Source organism: Bombyx mori, chromosome 12 (assembly GCF_030269925.1).
Source record: "Bombyx mori chromosome 12, ASM3026992v2".
Lineage (NCBI taxonomy): Eukaryota > Metazoa > Arthropoda > Insecta > Lepidoptera > Bombycidae > Bombyx > Bombyx mori.
The window spans coordinates 2,018,337-2,040,343 of NC_085118.1; the positions used below are offsets into that span (position 1 = coordinate 2,018,337).

Below are 22,007 nucleotides of genomic sequence, written 5' to 3' on the forward strand. Positions count from 1 at the left end.
GTCAACAACGTAGGTGCAAGATGGGATAAAATAAAATAATCACCGAGTAAAATTATAAAATTTTGATGAATCATAAAAAGAACCTGAGAAGTCAAGTGCAGCTTCATTTTCCCGCAATTTGTGTAGATGTGACCTATGTAGATACTAAACGGTTGATATTGGTCTAGTATTTTTTTTATTACATATCTAAATTTAAGAAGAAACATTAAATTGAGAATATAATAGTAAATCCTTCAGTAATTTTTTGGTGTTCCCGCTAAAAAATTCCAAAATCATGTCATTAAATTGTTACCAGAGTAATCAATTCCTCACAATTCAATTTAATGTGTTCCAATGATTTCACATGCACAATCGATCAATGGGGATGTAAAATATCACTTTATCCATTTTTTTTATCGCTATAAATATTATTTACTTGCATGAAAATTAAATGATGAGTTTTCCGTTGTCAGAAATTAGAAGAATGTGCACATAAAATCGATTTTAACTCAAACTATGACGAAACCATTAAATAATCGAAGTGCAGCACTACGCAATACAAATTGATTTGTCAAGAAATACATTAAACATTATTCGTGATGTGTTAATCAGGAATATTCAAAATAATAACAAATTTAACAAAGTATCTGCCATGAGTTCGAGTTGCAATGAAACATCTCAACTTCCTGATGGCTGGGTACTTTGCACTTCCAAATCAAGTCCTGGAAGGAAGTACTATTTCAATAAAAGAACGGGAAAGTCTTCCTGGACGCAACCACAGGTATTTTTTCTCTATATTTACAGATTTCATCGCTGTTACTACGGTCAACGCCTCAGTAAAATTCATTACAGGAAACGTTTTTACAAATATGTTTACGTTTAATATTGCTTTACCTACCATTCGTAGTTGGACGAGAGTAAAGATAAAAGTAAAAAAGAAAAAGATAATCAAAGGGATATGAAAAGTAAAGAAGAGGAAAAGAAGAGTTTAAAGCGTAAAAATGATGGCTCTGAACAAAACTCCCCAATTCGAAAGCAGAAAGAAGGTACTTTTCAGTCTAGTCTTTATTATGTATTAAATATAAAAAATACTTCTCAAACAATGTTTTTCGTTCTATATAATTTACGTAATCAAAATAGGTTTCAACCTAAACGTAGAAAAGTAAGGATGAGTTTGCAAAGCTAATGGTTTTGTTGGTAACCAGAAATTGTTGTTTTATTGAACCTACCCTAACATTGTACTCCTTCACATAATCACCTTTTTGACAGTTAAAATCTTTTTAGCTAAATCTTCTCCAGGGAAGTGTTGGCCCAGTCTTAATGAAATATCTCTTAAAAATGTAGAAACAAAGAGACAGAGCACAAGTCAAGAGCAAACTCAAAAAGATATCCCGGGGAGAGCACAAGAATCATACAGACACAGCAGCAGCCAAAGAGAGTCAGTCTCTAGAACAGACAGCCCTGACAGACGCACCCCAGCTAAGAATTTAGCTAACACAAGACTCACACAATTAAGGGCCCAACTTTCTTCAGAAGCACAAAAAGAGGAAAATAAAGATTCTACAGTAAAAAAACGCAAAATGTCCACAGACACTGAAACTTCACGTAACAGTAGAACGGAGAAAAGTCCTAGTTCTAGTGATGTAAAGAGTTCAACACAGTCTCCCAGCAGTGAGAGCCTACCATCAATACCATCACCATCACAGTTTTTTGCAGCAAATAAGATTATTTCATCCATGAAAGCTCAGTTACCTGAAGAATATTGTGATAAAGTGAAGCAAAAGGATATGTTTGCTGATATTGAACAAGGAATATATAATCAAGTTACAGAGTATCCATATATGAAACATCCAGCTACTCCACCACAATTTTCAGAAGCCAGCAAACTGGTTTCAGCTATAAAATCTAAGTTGACATATAAAAGTTCTGGTGTTGATTGTGACTTGATTACATATTCATCGGCACAAGATCGCTTAGATGCTCTACGTACAAGGTTGAGCAATGATGCAACTAATGCAGAATATAGCATCAACATTCCGGAAAGTAAGGAAGATTTTGCCTGTAATGAAGCTATGGACGTTGATTTGAAGAGTGAGATAAAAGAGGTTTGTATATTTAAATTTATACAATTTAGTATTCTAATGTATTCTTACATGAATTGTAATGAATATGTTTCTTCACTTTTGTTGTTGATGATTTATCTCAAAACCATTTTCTTTAAAAGATACATAGTATATGAAATTGGAGCTTTTTGTTTGCTAGAATATGCTATATACATATTATATAAAATTTTAGACTTCAAATTGAGCTAGAAAAAATAGATGTTCACCATGACTATAAATCTTTAATCTGATTAAACTATTAATCATTTTACAATTTAGCATGTAAAACTTATAGTTTAGTTTGACTAGTTTCATAACAATTTCAGACAATTCTATGTTACTTTTAAGCTTTAATTTTAACTGTATTCAAAAATGATTTGAATACAGTATTCAAAAATACTATAATTGAATGTGGGCATTTTGAAACTGCTAAACCTAGTATAATGGTGGTAGCACTTAATCAAAACTCACCTGGGTAGGTAACTAAATTTTCTGTATTTCTACTGCAAGCAAAAAGGAAATGTGTGTTTTGGTTTGAAAGATGGAATAGTGAATTTACAACTAATTTTAAATTTTGATCTTTTGTTTCTAACATTTTTGCTGCACCATAACTGCATCATAACTGGTGGTAGGACCTCTTGTGAGACCGTGTGGGTAGGTACCAGGGTGCCTATTTCTGCCGTGAAGCAGTGATGCGTTTCGGTTTGAAGGGCAGCTGTTGTAACTGTACTGAGATCATAAAACTTATATCTCAAGGTGGGTGGCGCATTTACGTTGTAGATGTCTATGGGCTCCAGTAACCACTTAACACCAGGTGGGCTGAATGCTCGTCCATCCTGCTAACCAATAAAAAAAAACTATTAATATACTCCAACAACACCTTAAAATAAGGAAGACGGTGTGATCAATATTGGTGGGGGCGGTTGTTTATCAATAGTGGAACTATACGTGTTGCAAAAAAAGGGGAATATAAATAAATAAATAAATGCACTTTCTGAGATCAGAAATTTCAAGTTTGCACCAGTAACATAATAAACTAGATTGTTAATTAGATAATTGCATTGCGTCATCGTAAATAATATTATTATTAAGGACATTTCAACCTTTTTTATTTGCATTATGTATTGCTGTGTGTGATTTTAGTCAGCGGCTTGGCTCTGCCCCTGGCATTGCTTACGTCCATGAGCCATGAGCGACGGTAACTACTCACCATCAATTGGGCTGTATGCTAGTCTGTTTACTAAGGCAATAAAAAAATGCCTGGATTCCAAATATTGCTATGACTAACTGTATTTAATACTTTTGTAGTGTTTTTAAAAATTATATTAGAAAATTAAATTATAAATCTACAAAATACACAAGATGGCATGGTAGCTTTTGGATAAATTACAACACATACATCTCATGATTAAGAGTCCTTACCCTGCTATGAAGTCTCAATAAAAATTATTAAAATAATATTTTCAGCCAAGATCAAACACCATTTCACCAGTATCAAGTTTACATGAGGATACAAGTGATCTGAAGGAGAATTTAGTATTAGTTGTCGATACTAATATATTCATACATGAGCTAGATTTCATTAAGGATGTGTTGAATTCACACGTAAAAGGTAAGAATTAAAAGCTGCTAAATTGTGGTTATTAATTGAGTACATAATTTGAAATAAAAGTAATAAAACCTCTCAGTTTGCAATACTGTGTGGGAGTATGTGTTTGACATCTATATAAGAATACTCATCGTCTTTGTACTTGCAACAGCGCTGAGATATCAGATGCTCGTGAAATGTAAAAATTGTATTAAGAATCCATTAAATCATAGTGTATGTAATCTGTATGAGAGCCTAGGCACACTGCATTGTGCACCTTGAGAAATCTGACAGAAGTCCTAATTATATTAACCAATACCTGTCCTACCCTTCATACTAGAGTACTTATCGGTTTCCTGGCAGCAATAAGCAACAGTCTCTGAACATGTGTTAAATGTCTTTTCTTAGGAACAACATGCCTGTGGTATGAGAGCGTTGGAATAATCACATCGCATGACTTGAACTCTTGAACACACTGGGCGTCTTATCCTGTAATATAATATCTCGAAATTATTTTATAATATAATATGCCAATCTATACTTCTATACTAATATTATAAAGAGGAAAGATTTGTTTGTTTGTTTGTATTGAATAGGCTCCGAAACTACTGAACTGATTTGAAAAATTCTTTCACTGTTTGAAAGCTACATTATTCCCGAGTGACATAGGATATAATTTTTTTTTGAAAAAAAAATTAGGGTTCCTTACTAAAACTCCAATAATGTAACCCAAGGTGTAAAAAAAATACCTGAAATATTCTTTACATCGCGTGCTCTGCGAAAACGATTGATGATAGAATAAAATAATGTACTACGACTTTGTAGAACACATTACTATTTCCAAAATTGTCGCCACAGCATATGTCTAACTATTATAGTTATGCCACAATAAGTGTTCTTTTATTTAGAAAAAGAAAACAACGTCAAATATCGTTGAGTTTTTTGTTAAAGAGCCAGAGAGCGGGCCTCTTGTATGAAATAATTATAATATGTCAAATCAAAGTGAAGTTAATTGTATTTAATTGCAGGTTACAGTGAGCAGCCAACTTTGTTAGTACCGTGGAGGGTGATAAATGAACTGGACAGGCTAAAAGACAATAACAATGGCAATGGTGCCGTGTGCAAACGAGCCAAGTCAGCCATGGATTACTTATACAAATGTTTACCTGAAAATAATAGGATAAAAGGTAAAAGTTTTGAACTTGTCTCAACCTCTTGTATCTTTGTGCTTCAAGATGGATTGCAAAGCTGTTTGTTTTGCTCCCCAGTAGCTTTGCGAGCATCAGATTGATTCTAACAAAGGCATCAGATTACTTCTAACAAAGGCATCAGATTGCTTCTAACAAAGGCATCAGATTGCTTCTAACGAAGTTAACAAGGGGTTTCGTTGCATTGGTCTCATAACATGTCCTATCGCCATTAATTTTTCCCTCATATTTGAAGATATTTATGTTGAATCCACAATATGACTAATCGAAATAAAAACAAGACCAACGAATACTTCTCTGGATTGTCTTTTATTGAACTTAGTGCTAGGCAAAGTATCTTTTGTCATGAAAAAAATACATTTTAATTACATATAATAATGCAACAAACAGCCAGTTCTTTGGAATTTTTTTTCCCTAAATATCTTAGGCAAATAAATTACCAGAAAATAAATTTTCTTATGCCAGTTGAAATAAATATTTTAGTTAGAAATTGATAACTATCTTAGTACCAGATTATGTAAGCTGTATAATAGCCACTATGAGCTAGATATGTTAGAAAAATTGTAAATTATTCAAATACTTTTTACCATTATTTAATACGAAAATAAAATGCTGAATATTTGAAAAAGCGGATTGTGAAAAAAAGTGGATTAGCCTCATGGTTGATCTGCTGTTAGTAAATACGAGAGTCCATAGACATTATAATGGCGCCATTCAATTATGCTCCTTCCATCCATCCAAGTTGTGTTCAATTTAATTGGAATGCATTATATTAAGATCTACTTATAATTTTTTTTATAGAAAAAAATAAAATATTTTTCTTACAGGTCAATCATTACGCGATGCAAATTCTCATATATATCCGTGCGAACTGCCAGATGACGAGATACTGAACTGCTGCCTTCAACAAGCTGAGCGGAGCAAGGATGTGGTAAAACTAGTTTTTTGCTATTTCTACAACGCTCAGTCTAGTGGAGACTCGGTGGCATATCGAAGGGTGAAAGGCTATTTAGTTTAAGCGACATTTCTCTTTGTAATCAGGGCCGCGCCACCCCTAAGGGCGCCTCCACCGAAATTATTCATGTTACACTTACACCACGACTAACTCTTTGTAGAGGAGTATCGATAAGTAAGTAGGTATAATAACCGGCAAACTTCTTGAGCATTTGTTGACGTAGTGGGGGTAAATTTGCGCATGGTACACTCACGTGCAAAAACATTACTTACTCTGCGTCATAATGCTATTAAATTATTAAAATCAACATATGTATTTATTTATATATTTATTAGAACATCAACAAAACATATAGGTTAATAATTGTAATAATTTAATCTTGGGGTAAAATAGATATTCCTTCTATTAAGTCAAAACTAGAGCTGTTGCCAGGTCTTGGTTCAGTTAAAGCGAAGCTGGTATTTGTAATTTTTTTTTCGTTATCATAATCTTGACCATCATCATCATCACTGTTTTCATCACCCGAGTCGCTATCATCGTGATGAGTCGACATAGGGCTCATCGGTGTAGTTTACGACTCGGTCGGTTCGATCTTCTTTTTTGTCTATAATTAATTATTTTTTGAAGATATTCGATTCGTAGTAATCGAATGTTACTTTTTTCATTTACCAGCTTCCGATTATTTTCTGTTCTTTTTTTCCATCTGAAGCCTAGCTCTTTCATAATTCGTCGTAAGCTTCATTCCGAGCTATTAAAATTTATATCTTCTTTAAATTTTTCGAAGCCTTTCTACGGTACGGAGTTTCGCTGCTTGTTATGTAGTTATTATGATTACATCTTTTTATTACAGATTGAACGAAACTATCCATTCCGGTAACTTTCTTCTTCCCTGATCTTTTCTTACCCGGAGTCCGAAACACGGCGAGCAAGCCAGAGCCTTTAGCTTCGTTAATAATGCACCTAACAGTACTCACTGATGTTTTTGTTGCTTCCGAAGTCTGTTTTAATTTTTCCATATCATTCTTCCCCTGTTTTATAATGAAGCAATATACGTCGTACACAAATTTTCTACCCTTTCTTTTAAGTACTACACCAGTTTGTCACGGCGTAGTGTATGTTTTATAAAAAATCAACAAACACTCAACAAATAGCAATGGCAACAAAGTCCACAAGCAATTATAACAAATAACTTAACGATTAATAACGATAGACTTTCCACTGTACGCAAGCGTACTTTTGGGAGCAAGCGGAATGAGGGCGCGGTGCGGGACGCAAGGTTCGACTGATCTACCAATAACGCGCTCGATACGATGTCCCCTGCCGTCGCGCCTCACCCTCACCACCAAAGTGATCTAAAATTCGGTTCTGCGCAGTCAAGGTCATTTGCTCAAGAAGTTTGCCGATTACTATACAATATGTGCAATGTATGCCTTTTCAATAAATAAAACATATGAATTTATAGTACAAGTCTCCCAAGATTTACTTGACGTAAACAATAAGTCAAAATTAACAAATAATAAATAAAAAAATACATTGAAACATGAAAATTCGTAAAAATAGGAGTCACTTCATTGGTTTTGCATACAGTCGTGCGCCTGTTTGTTATTAATGGTCCGTTTTATTTGGCATTAACATCAACAATTCGGTATTTTTAATTGAACTTCAATTAAGTTTACTCCATTAAAATAGCTGAAGAAGTTTTTTGTTACGATATTTTTTTCTAAACTATAAACTTTAAATATCTCTGATGTAATGTTGCAAACGTGACGCTTAAACCAAATAGCCTTTCATCCCTTGATACGAAGGTTGGGCTATTCTGGGAGTCGGAACGCGCGTCGCAACACTCTGGGGATTCCCCGCCCTACAGTTCTCTCCATCGTCAGCTCAACGAGTGTGCGAACTTCGTCCAAAGATGACCCCAGCCTTCTTACATTTAAAAAAAAATTATGCATGGATGGGTGGACGAGCTTACAGCCCACCTGGTGTTAAGTAGCTACCGGAGCCCATAGACATCTATATATATATTTATTGCCCTTTGTAGGCAGACGAGCATACGGCCCACCTGATGGTGAGTGGTTACCGTTGCCCATGGGCTTCAGCAATGCCAGGGGCAGAGCCAAGACGTTGCCTAACGTAAATCTCGCCACTTAACTTGAGATATGAGTTCTAAGGCTTTAATTATTATTTCAATTATTACATTATTATAAATACGACGCAAAACGCACAGCGAAATACATCATAACTCTTATTTTAACGTTCTGATTTATAACATATACACGACACTTTTTAGACTAAGATTGTTGTAAAAATAGATCCGATAGAAAATTAATGTTCACATTTATTGCACGAAATAAATCCGTCCTTATGTTATTTATATTTTTCAGTTGTTTTTAAATGTCCTCCAGGCCCTCCTGTCGAACGACAAGAATCTCTGCAACAAGGCGGTCATAAACGGCGTGAAATTCTACAGCCTGTCCGGGCTGAGGAAGCTGCTGGAGAACAAGCCGCCGGCCAGTCACGACCCGGACCTGATCACCGGACTCAAGTACTACGAGAATGCTGTGTACCAGCTACTGTCCAATATATTGGAGGTCAGCTGCTGTCTACACACACGCGCACACACACGCACGCACGCACACGCACGCACACACACGCACACACACGCGTACACGCCCGCACTCAACGTACACTTTTTTATTGGTGGTAGGACTTCTTGTGAGTCCGCATGGGTAGGTACCACCACCCCGCCTATTTCTGCCGTGAAGCAGTGGTGTATTTCGGTTCGAAGGGTGGGGCAGCCGTTGTAACTATACTGAGACCTTAGAACTCGTGTCTCAAGATAGGTGGCGGTATTTGCATTGTAGATGTCTATGAGCTCCGCTGTGAACTCGTCCACATTATCCAAATTAATAGCACACACTACCATATTTATTACATATTAGTTTTTTGATATAGTCAAATATTATATCTGATTTGTTTTTTTCAAAAAAACTTTTTCTCATATCGTGTTTTGGTGCACACCAAAGATTATAAATACAATAGGTAACCGCTAATTTTTTAAAATAAAAACTTCTAATTGTTTACACACCAAGTCACACACAAAAAAAAGGACTTATCTAATTTTGAAGTCTCCGGCAGATCGGTCAAGAGGTCATAACTGTGGCTTATGTCATTGACATTGGCACTATAGTAGAATTATTTTGTCCGTGCAGTTTGGGTCATAAAACATAGCCCGGCTAGGGCGGTGAGCATGTTGCGCGGACGCAACGCCATTATCGATAAAAACAAATGAGTCATCGAAGGCAGGTACACGGCGGCGGGGTGATATACGAAGGGTGGTGAGACGTTGTTATGTTATGAGTCATTTGTACTTACCCGCAAATTATAGTACATTGTCGAAGAGAAACGTGTTTTTATGCATAAATTCGTTCTCTGAATTTCTTTAGTGACACAATGGCTACTCCTTTGTTTTGTATCAAAACGGCAGAATTTATTCAAAATAATAATTGCACAAAAATGAAAAAGAAAAAAATTGTGTTAAAAATTTTCACTGAAATAAGAATAGATCTCGAAAAGTCACAAAGTGTTAATTTCTGCCGTTCTAGTTAACTTGCTGCGGCGATATGTGGTGTAAGTGTTCGATCGAACCCACAAAATGACAAAACTAAATACACTACCGATAACGCTTATCGACAACAATAATGCGCATCACTATGCCCGTCCATAAGGCTCGTGAGTGGAAGAGAGAGCGAAATACTCGCTTCACCGCTCCGATTTTTTATGACTCAAACTGCACGGACAAAATAATTCTACTATAATATATCGACGCTTGAAAGGCAAACGTGACTAAGCGACAATAACTTCTTTGTACATAAATGATAGGCAATAACCATATTCGATGCGCAAAGAAAATATATATTTCTAGGTCTATTAAAATCATTTCAATCCTACAGCTAGATTCGCTAAAATAGATTTTTTTTTCAGGTATTTTTACTTTAAATTAGTCTAGTGTAAAGTTCACGCATTGTCGCTTAGTCACGTTTGCGTTTCAAGCGTCGATATGTTGTCTCTTGTCCGTTGCAGAACGAGATGCGCGCCAAGTACAACAACCTGTGGCAGCACGTGCTGCTGAAGGCGCCGCCCTGGACGCTGCGCGACGTGCTGCAGTGCCTGCTCAAGCACTGGGTGGCCGTCTTCAACGACGTCTTCCCCAGGATACAGCACCTCATCCTCGACCTCAAGAACGCACTCACCGAGGTGCAGAGCAAAGGTAACTGCAATCTTACGATCATTAATACGAGTCTATCGGAATAGGATAAAATATAATATATAATAAAAATAATCAAGGGCATCCTCCACTTTATTAATAGGTAGGTTAATGTAATTGTTTAATGTATTATATTGTGAATAATTTTTTTTTTTTTTCTTACATTATTCGTTGGATTATTTTTTGTTATTGTGTTGTTTTGTCATAATTGTAAGGAACATTGTTGTACAAATTCAGCACTATATGTCTTGTTTTGTCGTGCGCACATAACTTATGTTGCAAGCCAGATTTTGTTTGTTTTTATTTGTGTTTTTTATGTATCTTTAGCTTGTGATGTGTATTGTGAGCCTAATAAAAAAAAAAAAAAAAAAAAAACAAAAATAGGAAAAGAATACAAGTGTTAAAATGGATCCGTGCAGCCATCGTAAAATAAAACATTACCTGACTCAAACGTCGAGTACTATGGCTCTAAATATGGCTCTAGTAGCAACGACTAACTTCAAAAATATAGAAAAATTGACGATCGTCGGTCAGTAACAGTTAACGCAAAGGATCACGACTATGACGTCATAGTACTTGCTGACGTCACAGTCTGGCTCACTGTGGATACATACGACAGTGAGATTTATCTGTGAATTTTATTAACTGTTCAACGACATGCGAGATTAGAATCAATTTTTTTATTGCTTACATGGGTGGACGTGCTCACAGCCCACCTGGTGTTAAGTGGTTACCGGAGCCCTTAGACATCTACAACGTAAATGCGTCACCCACCTTGAGATATAAGTTCTAAGGTTTCAGTATAGTTACAACGGCTGCCCCACCCTTCAAACCGAAACGCATTACTGTTTCACGGCAGAAATAGGCAGGGTGGTGGTACCTACCCGTGCGGACTCACAAGAGGTCCTACCACCAGTAAGTTGGTAGCGGCTCGGCCGTGCCGTTCTTCGTTAATTAGTAACCTGGTTATTGTTTCGCAGACCCGACCACGATCTCGCAGTCGGACGTGTCGAACTTCAAGGAGCTGTCCCTGGACCTCGCCAAGAAGTGTCAGATAATCCCGGAGTACATGGAGCTGGCCAAGATCACGGTGGAGCGGCTGTCGCGCGACGCCCGCGACTCCGACGAGGAGGTGCCCGTCATCGAGGCCTTCGAGGGGCTCTGGACCGTGTTCTCCAGCTACTGGTGCGCGCTGAGCTCCTACTCACGACTATACTTACTTATATAGAACACTAAATAATGACCGGCCTTTGCTCAGTATTTATCTTTTTTTTTAAATTGTGTTTTTTAGAAATTATATTCATTTAAATACGAATTACATATTGATAAAATGATGAAATATTCCAAGATCGTTTAGGCACTTTTAAGTGAACACGTGAGTTAGAAAGACACAAATCTATACTAATATTATAAAGAGGAAAGATTTGTTTGTTTGTTTGTTTGTTTCGAATAGGCTCCGAAACTACTGGACCGATTTGAAAAATTCTTTTTCCATTAGAAGCCGACATTGTCCCTGATGAACATAGGCTACTTTTGAAATTTTTTTTTTTTTTTTGTTTCATGTGTGTTTTAATGTTTCCGAAGCGAAGCGAGGGCGGGTCGCTAGTAATAAATAAATAAACAATTCATTTTCTTGGTCTAACCTTAAACCAAACACTCATTGGCATCGGGTGGCTTAACAACGCCATCTGCTGAAACAGCTTTAGTGTTATTGTGTCTTTAAAGCAGTTAGTTGCTCTCAATTATGAAAAATAGTATTATTATTGGCCAATAGATGTCGGGAAGAGTCATAAAGTTGAATATCGATAAAGTTGATTATTGAAAACATGAATAAAACAACATTTTCTGAAAATAAATCGTAGCTAGATCGATTTATCGCCCCCGAAATCCCCTGTATACCTAATTTTATGAAAATCGTTGGAGCCGTTTCCGAGATTTAGATTATCTCTAAAGTTGTTTGCACGCATAGCCATTTTTAACCAATTCAATGGGGTCCCATACGGTATGCCATTGAATTACTCGTAAAATATAAGCCTTATGATGAAAATTATAATATTAACGAGAAATTATATTTTTATTTATTGCTTTGATGGGTGGACTAGCTCACAGCCCACCTGGTGTTAAGTGGTTACTGGAGCCCATAGACATCTACAACGTAAATGCGCCACCCACCTTGATATATAAGTTCTAAGGTCTCAGTATAGTTACAACGACTGCCCCACCCTTCAAACCGAAACGCATTACTGCTTCACGGCAGAAATAGGCAGGGCGGTGGTACCTACCCGCGCGGACTCACAACAGGTCCTACCACCAGTAAAGTAATTAAAATAAAAGCCTGACATTCGAAGTCGTCGTGGCCTATATTATTGAAATAAATATTTTATATTCACGTATAACGTTCACGGTAAACAAATAACGTCTTGTAATGTCAGAAGTCGTCGTGGCCTAAAGGATAAGACGTCCGGTGCATTCGTGTGTAGCGATGCACCGGTGTTCGAATCCCACAGGCGGGTACCAATTTTTTTTAGCGAAATACGTACTTAACAAATGTTCACGATTGACTTTCACGGTGAAGGAATAACATCGTGTATTAAAAATCGAACCCGCAAAATTATCTTGTGGTCGTCTTGTGAGTCCGCACGGGAAGGTACCATCACCCCGCCTATTTCTGCCGGAAACAGTAATGTGTTAAGGTTCAAGCAATTGTAATAATAATAGAAAGAAATGAAACGCGGACCTCATGCCTCAATGTAACGTCTATGAGCTCTGGTACTTACCTTTTTTTTTATTGTTTAGATGGGTGGACGAGCTCACAGTCCACCTGGTGTTAAGTGGTTACTAGAGCCCATAGACATCTACGACGTAAATGCGCCACCCATCTTGACCTAATATATACCTAGTCAGGTCATAAATTCTGTCACATGTTTAATGTAAAATAATTGAAACAAGTTTATTCATTATGTAACCATTCATATACCAAAATGAACTTAACAAAACATAGATTCTTATGACACTAAAGTTTATTCAAAATGACCTCCATGATTTTGAATACAGGCCTTCAATCTGCGCGGCCAGTCGTCTATCGCAGCACGAACGAGGTCCATGTCAATATCGGCGGCTGCCTTAATCAAGGATGTCTTGAGTGACTCCAAATTGGGATGAGGCTTTGAGCACGCCTTTTCCTCCAAGTGTTGCCATATCTTGTAATCTAACGGATTCAAATCTGGACTGGAGGAGGGCCAGTCTTCGTGCCGGATGAAGTCGATTTCACGCGCCGCCAGCCAGTCTTGTGTGCTCTTCGCTCTATGAGCTGGCGCCGAATCTTGTTGGAATACCCAGTGCCTGTTATTGAACATGGTATGAGAAACAGGTTCCACAAGGTTCGTCAGGACTGTATTTTGATACACAACTGCATTCGTTTTTACACCTTTCTCACAAAAATGTACCTCTGTTAAGTCCCAATAAGAAACTCCCAACCATACCATGAGCGAGGATGGAAAATGACCTCGTTGGACACGCGGAATACGGTTGCTCGCTTCTTCACTACTGTGTGCATACACCTTATCATTTTGTTTGTTGTAGCTCTCTTCTACGGTAAAAATTTTTTCATCCGAAAAAAGAATTTCCCGATAATTTTTTCCCGCGTACCGCTTCAACAAAGCGCGGCATCTCTTCAGTCTCAGGTCCATTAGACGAGCATTCAAACGATGTCCTGTTTTTCTTCGATATGCCCGAAGCCCTAAGTCTTCATTTAACACCCTTTTCACCGTGGTTCTGCTTAACCCCATCTGAAGGGCCAACAATTTCTGCTTAAATTTGGGATTTCTTTGAATTCGCGCCTTCACAGCTTTTATCACTGCTGGAGTCCTAACAGACCGAGGGCGACCACTTCTTGACCTGTCATCTACACTAGAGTCTTCATTGTATCGTTTGATGGTACGATAAACGAATCTTTTGGTTATATTCAAAATTTTCAGTATGTTAAAAATTTGAATTGGCGCGTAACCGCAACGATGCAACGCAATAACTGCAACACGGTCTTCTTTAAGCGTCCACTCCATATTTAAAAATGAGTAAAATTCTAAAAGTATACATTTTTATTTTCATGAACAATTCGAAATTCGAATTCAATAAACTTTTTTGTGGCCAGCATTCTAAAAGAAAAGTTTTTATTGTGTGACAATACTTATGACCTGACTAGTTATTTTAAGGTCTCAGTATAGTTACAACGGCGGCCGCGCCCTTCAAACCGAAACGCATTAGTGCATCACGGCAGAAATAGGCGGGGCGGTGGTACCTAGTCGCGCGGACTCACAAGAGATCCTACCACTAGTAAACCTAGTATCACGTATAAAAGAAGTGAAGTCATATTGAGCCCCCTTACAGTGCTAAGCTGTCCACCAACCTGGGCATCGTGCACGGCCTGGAGGACAGTCTCCCCCACGACGGGCCCGACAACCTGTCCAGCAAGCTGCCCATCATCAGCTGCCACATCAGCGGACTCACGAATGCTATCGAAGGGTAAGTGTGTCAAGAAAAAAGAAATCACGCACAATCATCCAGCCACAATTTAAGATTCCCTGCGTCATAGGTACCAGAGACTGACGTACTTATAGCAGACCTAGACAAAGAGCAAACAAAACTGTTTATCTATAACACGAATGTTTGCGTACCTGACACTGAAAGAATTTTTCTAATCGGACTAGTAGTTCCTGAGATTAGCGCGTTTAAACAAACAAACTCTTCAGCTTTATAATATTAGTACAGATGATTCTGAATTCGTTAACAGCGCACTCAGCATAGAAGCTCACGACCCGAGCCTGGACGAGCACATGTACCGGCTCGAGACCACCTTCAAGGAGAGCCTCGCCTCGGCGGGGATGGACCCGGCCGTCGTCAACCAGGGGAACCTCACCGTCTTCTGCATCAAGTGCAGGTACTCAGCGATCCAATGGTAGCTTCCAGAATAGGTAGGTTAGGACCTCTTGTGACTCCGCGCGGGTAGGTACCACCGCCCCGCCTATTTCTGCCGTGTAGCAGTAATGCGTTTCGGTTTGAAGGGTGGGGCAGCCGTTGTAACTATACTGAGACCTTAGAACTCATATCTCAAGGTGGGTGGCGCAGTTGCGATGTAGATGTCTATGGGCTCCAGTAACCACTTAACACCAGGTAGGCTGTGAGCTCGTCTACCCATCTAAGCAATAAAAAAAATATTATTTACTTAGTAACCTTAAGGGGTTATTCTAGATTCACCCAATTAGTAGGTGAGCTCACGGGGCTCAAACTGGAGTGTTGCTAACACTGGCCCTAGCAAGAGCAGTGCTTCACAGAATCTACCACCGGATCGGAAACGCGACCCACTGAGAAGATCCGGCGAGAAACTCAGTGGGCTGTGTCTGAGGGTTAATTTACTCGTCGAGCCCTTCGTTGCAAGTGATGTGCTTGAGGTACCTAAAAGCACCGTTAGTGGATCGGGAGTATCAGTAATGACGTGTTTAGGGCGACATCGACTGTTTACCATTCGGTCCACAGGATCGGGTATGATTATTTACTGCGAACCGCCCGACAATACAATAATAAATAGAACTCGTTCTCTCAAAGCTATATTTTCGTTCTGCATGCTGAAGTGAATAGTGACGTCACTGTTCACAAGCGAAGAAGCACGCTCATCGAAATAGATATGTTTAAGTTTAAAACTGATTAAAAACATAAAAAATGTTAGCTTTATTTGTGTAGTGGTCAATGATCCTGATTGTTGTTCCGGTCTGTCCTCGACTCTCAGCTGACGGTCACTGTCCTTAAAGACCTTTGATGACGTGTTCCAAAAACACATATCCTCAAAACAAATATTATTTTCAGAAATATGCTCCAAGAGGCGTACACGAAGTTTGCTCAGCTCACCGAATTGTTAGACATATGCAATAAAAATACAATATTTAAATAACAATTATACAGTCGTGTGCAAAAGTGTTAAATCAAACATAATATTCGTTGTTTAACAGAATTTTCATCTCTGAAAACGTTTGTAGTGAAGTGAATAGTTTCGAATCGTTCCATACGCGATACGGGTACGCCTTCGAATAAAACTTTTAACACTTTTGAGCACGACTGTAACTATGTATCTAGTCCGATTTTTTGTACGCGATTGTACAATTCGTTTTTTAGTGTACGTACGTGTATAAGCTAATATTTTCGTTCTAATGAAGTTCCTTTCGATCCTTGTAAATATAGGTTGGTGTTAGGTACATATAGAGAATCAAAGATAAAATAAATGCGGGAGGTAATTTCATAATCCTTTGTCAGAGAGACAATTGAGATTTCGACCTTATGTTTTTAAGCGGAGAATCGCATTCAGTTTGGCCAGGGGACTGTTAGACGTCGGATGGCAAACAAAAAATTAAAATGAAACCACCGTTTTTTATTTATTTATTTAAACATACTTAAAAAAAAATAGCGTAATGCACAGTAATTGTATTATAGAATAATATATGTTGTATTTTTTAAATTCGTTAAATTTATCTATAAACCTAATAATTATCTCCTGACTTTATTCTTTAAAACGTAAGGGTAAAAGTCTATTTTTTTAATACAAAATACATTTTTATACAAAGATGTATGTAAATGTTAAATTGTAAATTATAATCCAGTGTTTGTATATTAAAAAGATAGGTGGTACTTAAAAAAAACCTTGCGCGTCCTCTTTTTTTTAAGCGATAAGTTTATATTTTTTAGATTTGCGTCACATTTACAAATTGTATGTGAAATTTCATACTAAACTTGTAAATTTTTAAAGTAGGCAAAATTAAAAACAATTCGATTATTCTAATGTACGACAATAGAGATCTGGAAATCAATATAATGTTATGGAATGTTCTAGAATGATTGAACAATAATAAAGTAATCAGTTACGTTTTCTGTAAAATACCAAGAGAACAACATTTAAAGCCTTAATATTCCTATTTAAATTAAATTATTTTAAACAGTATTATTGCATTATGTAAAATTGAACTCTTTTTTTTTTTCAATGACAGACAGGCAATGAATCTGTTTTAAGAAAAAAACATTTTTAAAACAAGAGTTTTAAAGGTTTTTCTTTACATCTTACTTTACATATTTAAAAATTGTCACGCAATCCACAAATTCCGGCCGAATACGACTAAGCTGTGACGTCATTTGGGGCCAAAACGTGCGACGCATGATCATCGGATGGTGTCCGGTTGACCACTTGTGACATCATACGTTGTGGATTGGTGTTCAACTGACGCGAACAAATGTTAGTTATAGATTCTGTTTAGTGATTGCTAAATGTAAATCGATGTTACTTAAAAAAATGAATATCGATTTATCGTTTCAGTTTTATACTATTTTTTGCCTAATGTGTTTATATCGCAAAGGAAATGGTATCTAGTATGTGTATCGCGGAGTAATTCAAGGTCGCATAGACGATAGTGAGTCTCATCATTAGAGGCATAACGTCGGATATCCGTGATTTCAAATCTATATAAAAATAAAAAAAAATGTATGTTTGTTCTCTATTATCTCCGTTCGTCCGGTCGTGGTGAAGGTTCCTCTGTGGTAATAAACAACAAATAGCGACAGAGGGCGCGCGAGAAGCCATAAGAACTTTTTGTTTCTAAGGTTTTTTCTAAACGATTGCACTAAAAAATCGATATGTCGAGTACTCGATATAAAGAAAATGTTCTACATACGATTACGTATAAAATCGATTCTTGCAAATACTAGATCCGACTTTATGTTTCCGATTATGAGCTTTTAGTATTCGAATTCTATGAATGTCTAAGTTTATAATCGTAGCTTTGACGCAGAGCTTACTGACACTGCATAGGACTAGTTTTGCGTAATTAAATCGATTATTATTTGTAATGAATCGGTTTAAAAAAACATGTAAAAATAAACTGGAAGGAACTTCGCATGTCTTCAAAGACTGACTGATTATTATAATTTGAATCTAATTACCTTAACAGAATATAGATAAGAGGATGTATTACCGTAACACTTAGACTAAGGATAACGATGTTGCTTTTGTATGAAGGGTGTTCATGGCGAAGGCGGATCGTTAAGGCCGTAAGCGGATTGAAAAATAATCGCTTATTAAGCCGCGCAATGTATCGTGTCTTGAGACTTTAGGGTCGCTGACCCCTCGTATCAGCTGGTACAGTTAGTTTAATATACATTGCGTGCGGTATCTAATAATTCGCAATTTCGCTTTTTTTTTGTAAATATAGTGCCCATGCTTACAGAAATTATTGTATATATATTTACACTTATTTATAATGTTCTATTGTAGCTTATCCAATGGAAAATGAAACTGGTGGAGATTGTCTTGTCTCGAAGACACTATTATCGAGATAAATTACAAGTCTTCTTCGTGGTAAATCGCCTTTCCCATGATTTGGCCGGATTTGAATGTCATTTTAGCTCGCAATTTTATTTACACACTTGATACTCGTTTTGGTAAGAGAGTGTTAACTATGTTAACTATAAGTGTTAACTATGAATGTGGAACGATATAGAAGAAGAGATAGACCTAAGAAGAAATGAATGGATTGCGTGAAAGACGTTATGTGTAAGAGGGGAGTGAGCGAAGAAATGGTATATGATAGAGGAGTATGGAAGGAGAAAACATGTTACGCCGACCCCACGTGACTGGGAGAAGGGCAGGAGAATGATGACTTGATACTCGTGTTCTCTTCAAAAATACTTAATGAATTGTAACGAGTGTTCGTATTAGACTGTCGGATCAAGATAATCTTACGACGAAATTTGAATTGATGCATATACGTAATGTAAATAAAATAATTAAATAGTTGTAAGTAAAATCTCCATCGAAATGACACGTCATCGTCACCCCTCGCACAAAAGTAACCCTCGTTTCGTTGTCATTAGATTATTTATATTTAGTAATTGTACATATGTATATACTTACTTTTAATTGTTAAGGTACCTTTGTGCTTGTGTACAGTCGGCTACAGAATTTGCATGGATATCTCGAATAAAACATAATTATATACAGTAAAAGCTCTTTATTCGTGGGGTATATGTTCCGTAAATATGCCGCGAATATAGGAACTGAATATGAAATGGTAATTTACATATATGATATTGTACGAGGTAGATAGAGGGGGATAAGGGCGACCGAAGAGGTACATGGATGAAGTGTGTGAATGCCGATATGAGAGAGAGGGGTGAGTGTTGAGATGACGGCTGATAGAAGAGAATGGAATAGAAAAATTCGCTGTGCCGACTCCGCCTAGTGGGATAAGGTGGAGAAAAAGAAGAAGATATTATACGAGGATAAGTTGCCACGTGGCAAAGTAAAACATACTTTAGTCATAATTGTAATAAGTTCTGTTATACTTTTTTATGAGTCCATTGGATGACGCGTTTACAAAGGACATTCGATTGGTTATCTACATAATGAAATATTTTTTATCAATGTGTATGTATCGATTAGATCTGCGAATAAGGAAATGTTTAGCCGCAAAAATAGGAATTGGGGCGCATTTTTTTAAATCTGCGTATACTGAAAAAGCTAATGAAGGAAGCGCGAATAAGGAGCTTTTACCGTATATCTCCTTAAAATATTGTCTTTCAAATAAGTTAACATGTACATTAATTATCATCACGGTTTACTGTTGTTTCGTTAGTTTCATATAATTCTGTAGCTGTACCATCCAAGCACTTTTGTAGTCCTCTGTACAGACTTGAGTTTCATTTGTGAATCGTTTTGAATAGCAATTGACCGACTATAATAGACTTCTCTGAACACGGAATGAAAATTGCGATCTTACTGACAAACAATAGACAGTTTTTTGTTTGATAATTTGGATTTTATAGACACATTTATGAGATTAAAAGCGAAATTTAAAATTATTAAATAAATGTGCAAACAACACACACAAACACAAACTTTGAATTAACTATTGAGGTCATTTAAAATAATTGCTAATATTAACTTTAGTTCATATATTTTATTCTGTTATTTTGTTAATAGCATGCCGAGAAATCGTCTCTGATGCATAATATTCACAGAGCAAGGTTTGATTGAAATAAATAAAAAAGCTGACTTAATTCGTGAAGATCCTTTCCTAGATTCCGGCATCGAGTGGTTACCGCAGTTCATAGAGCCTTCGAGAGTTACTCTTTGACCCTTCAGCCTCTATGATTGTTTTGCAGACATAAGCAGGCTGCTGATACCTACGCCTTCAGGACGAAGACGAGATGTGAGTAGATGCAGATCCGTTTGGGTTTTTTTTTTGTGGACGTAAATGTGTGGACTATTTCACAGTTCACACTGGTATTAAGGTATTACCGGTGTCCATAGACATCTACAACGTAAATGCCGCCACCCACCTTGAGATATGAGTTTTAAGGTCTCAGTATACTTACAATATAGCTTCAGCCAGTATAGCTTCTCACATGTTCGCTAGAACGCATGATTGCTTCGCAACAGTTACGGGTAGGGCGGTAGTAACAGCAGCTCTGGTACAGTACCGAAGGACGCTGCTACCCGCTCCTCTCCGCTCAGGTGGATTCCCCAGTCGGCAACCCACACGGTAAGAGATGGAGCCAATCTCAAGTTCATAATTCAAGTTTTGGGTAGTATTACGCTTGACATAAAAAAAATTTGTTAAAATGATCACATTTAATCATGTAATATCTTGACAAAAACAATGATAAAACAATTTGGTTTAATTTAATTAAGATCTCTTGATACTATTTGTTAGTTTTTTTTTTTAGGTATCCGTTTGCCTAATACAACCGTGAATTTTCCTTAATATCTCTTAATTTGTTTTGAAATAAACTTTCTCTCTGAAGTTGCTCTAAGCGCGACTAGTACCTACGAGTGATATTTCGAGCCGATCATGGCCGTATATTTTTTTTTAAATTGGGATACTTTTAAGTAAGTTTAGTTTTTGTTGAGATTAGTGTGCCGCATGCCATATTTAGTTCAATTAATAATTAATTATTTCAAAAAAAGTTTAATAAATGGTCGCATATTTATACACACTAAAACCGATTGCAATTTGATACGTCTGCGTCATGGAAATCCGATTTTCATTCTGTGTTGCCGAGAAATACGTGTTTATGGTATATTTATTTTTGATCGTCACTTTTAAACACCTTTAATATATTAGAAGAAGAAAAAACTTTCAGTAAAAATATTGAAGTCCACGAATGTATGATAGAAACAAAATATGATAGTTCACTAAAAATTGTCAGTACAGATTATGTATACGTTTTGTTGATGGTGTTATAGTGTTGCCATATCATGTTATAGATATTCCCCTATATTGGTGTTCAGTTGAAATGTAGTTGTTGGTGGTTGTTTATGAAGTTTATTTCGAAAAATAGATTATATATTATGTAATATTTCCGTAGATTGTGTTGAGAACTTGCTGTTCAATCATTTCGCTCACACTTCAATGTTTCTGTGTGTGCGTAATAAAAAGACAATCGATGTTTTATGTATATATTTACTAGGCACGTTGTTTATTGTAAGTGTATGTAAAGAAGACTTTAATGTTATTTGTAGTTATATTTGTACATTTTTCTTTAAATATATTTAAAGTTCTAACGTCGTATGTATTTGATTTTTAATACGCTTTTATTAACTTCAGATGTATGTTTGTAACGGAATCTTTGAACATGATTTTGATCCCCTTCAAAATATCGGATTAACTCAAAATTTGGTATACTTATAAAGAACCGATGACAATTGAATATTTAAAAAAAATGAGAAAAAAAATTGAAAAAATTGAATATCAACTAAAAATTGAAAAATAAATAATAGTTAAAAAAAACTAACAAAATACGCGTTTATAGAAAATTAATATCTATTTTCTATTTTTACCTGGATTTTCTATAAAAGCGTATTTTGTAAGTT

The 22,007-nt window shown here is 36.6% G+C and overlaps 1 protein-coding gene across 2 annotated transcripts; it reads left to right on the forward strand.

Moving 5' to 3' along the window:
• Window positions 1–236: 236 nt before the first annotated feature.
• On the forward strand, window positions 237–21,702 carry LOC101738450 (transcriptional protein SWT1). Of its 2 annotated transcripts, XM_062671353.1 has the most exons (13): window positions 237–366; window positions 453–760; window positions 887–1,025; window positions 1,264–2,084; window positions 3,549–3,693; window positions 4,698–4,856; window positions 5,705–5,808; window positions 8,238–8,423; window positions 9,916–10,102; window positions 11,080–11,284; window positions 14,486–14,620; window positions 14,889–15,035; window positions 15,959–21,702. In XM_062671353.1, exons 2-13 carry the CDS (start codon window positions 632–634, stop codon window positions 16,041–16,043), a joined length of 2,442 nt encoding a protein of 813 aa, XP_062527337.1. In that variant the 5' UTR covers window positions 237–366; window positions 453–631; the 3' UTR covers window positions 16,044–21,702. The 2 variants fall into 2 exon arrangements, with proteins under 2 accessions (XP_062527337.1, XP_012548724.2); XM_012693270.4 differs by having other exon boundaries at window positions 293–760.
• Window positions 21,703–22,007: the final 305 nt, after the last annotated feature.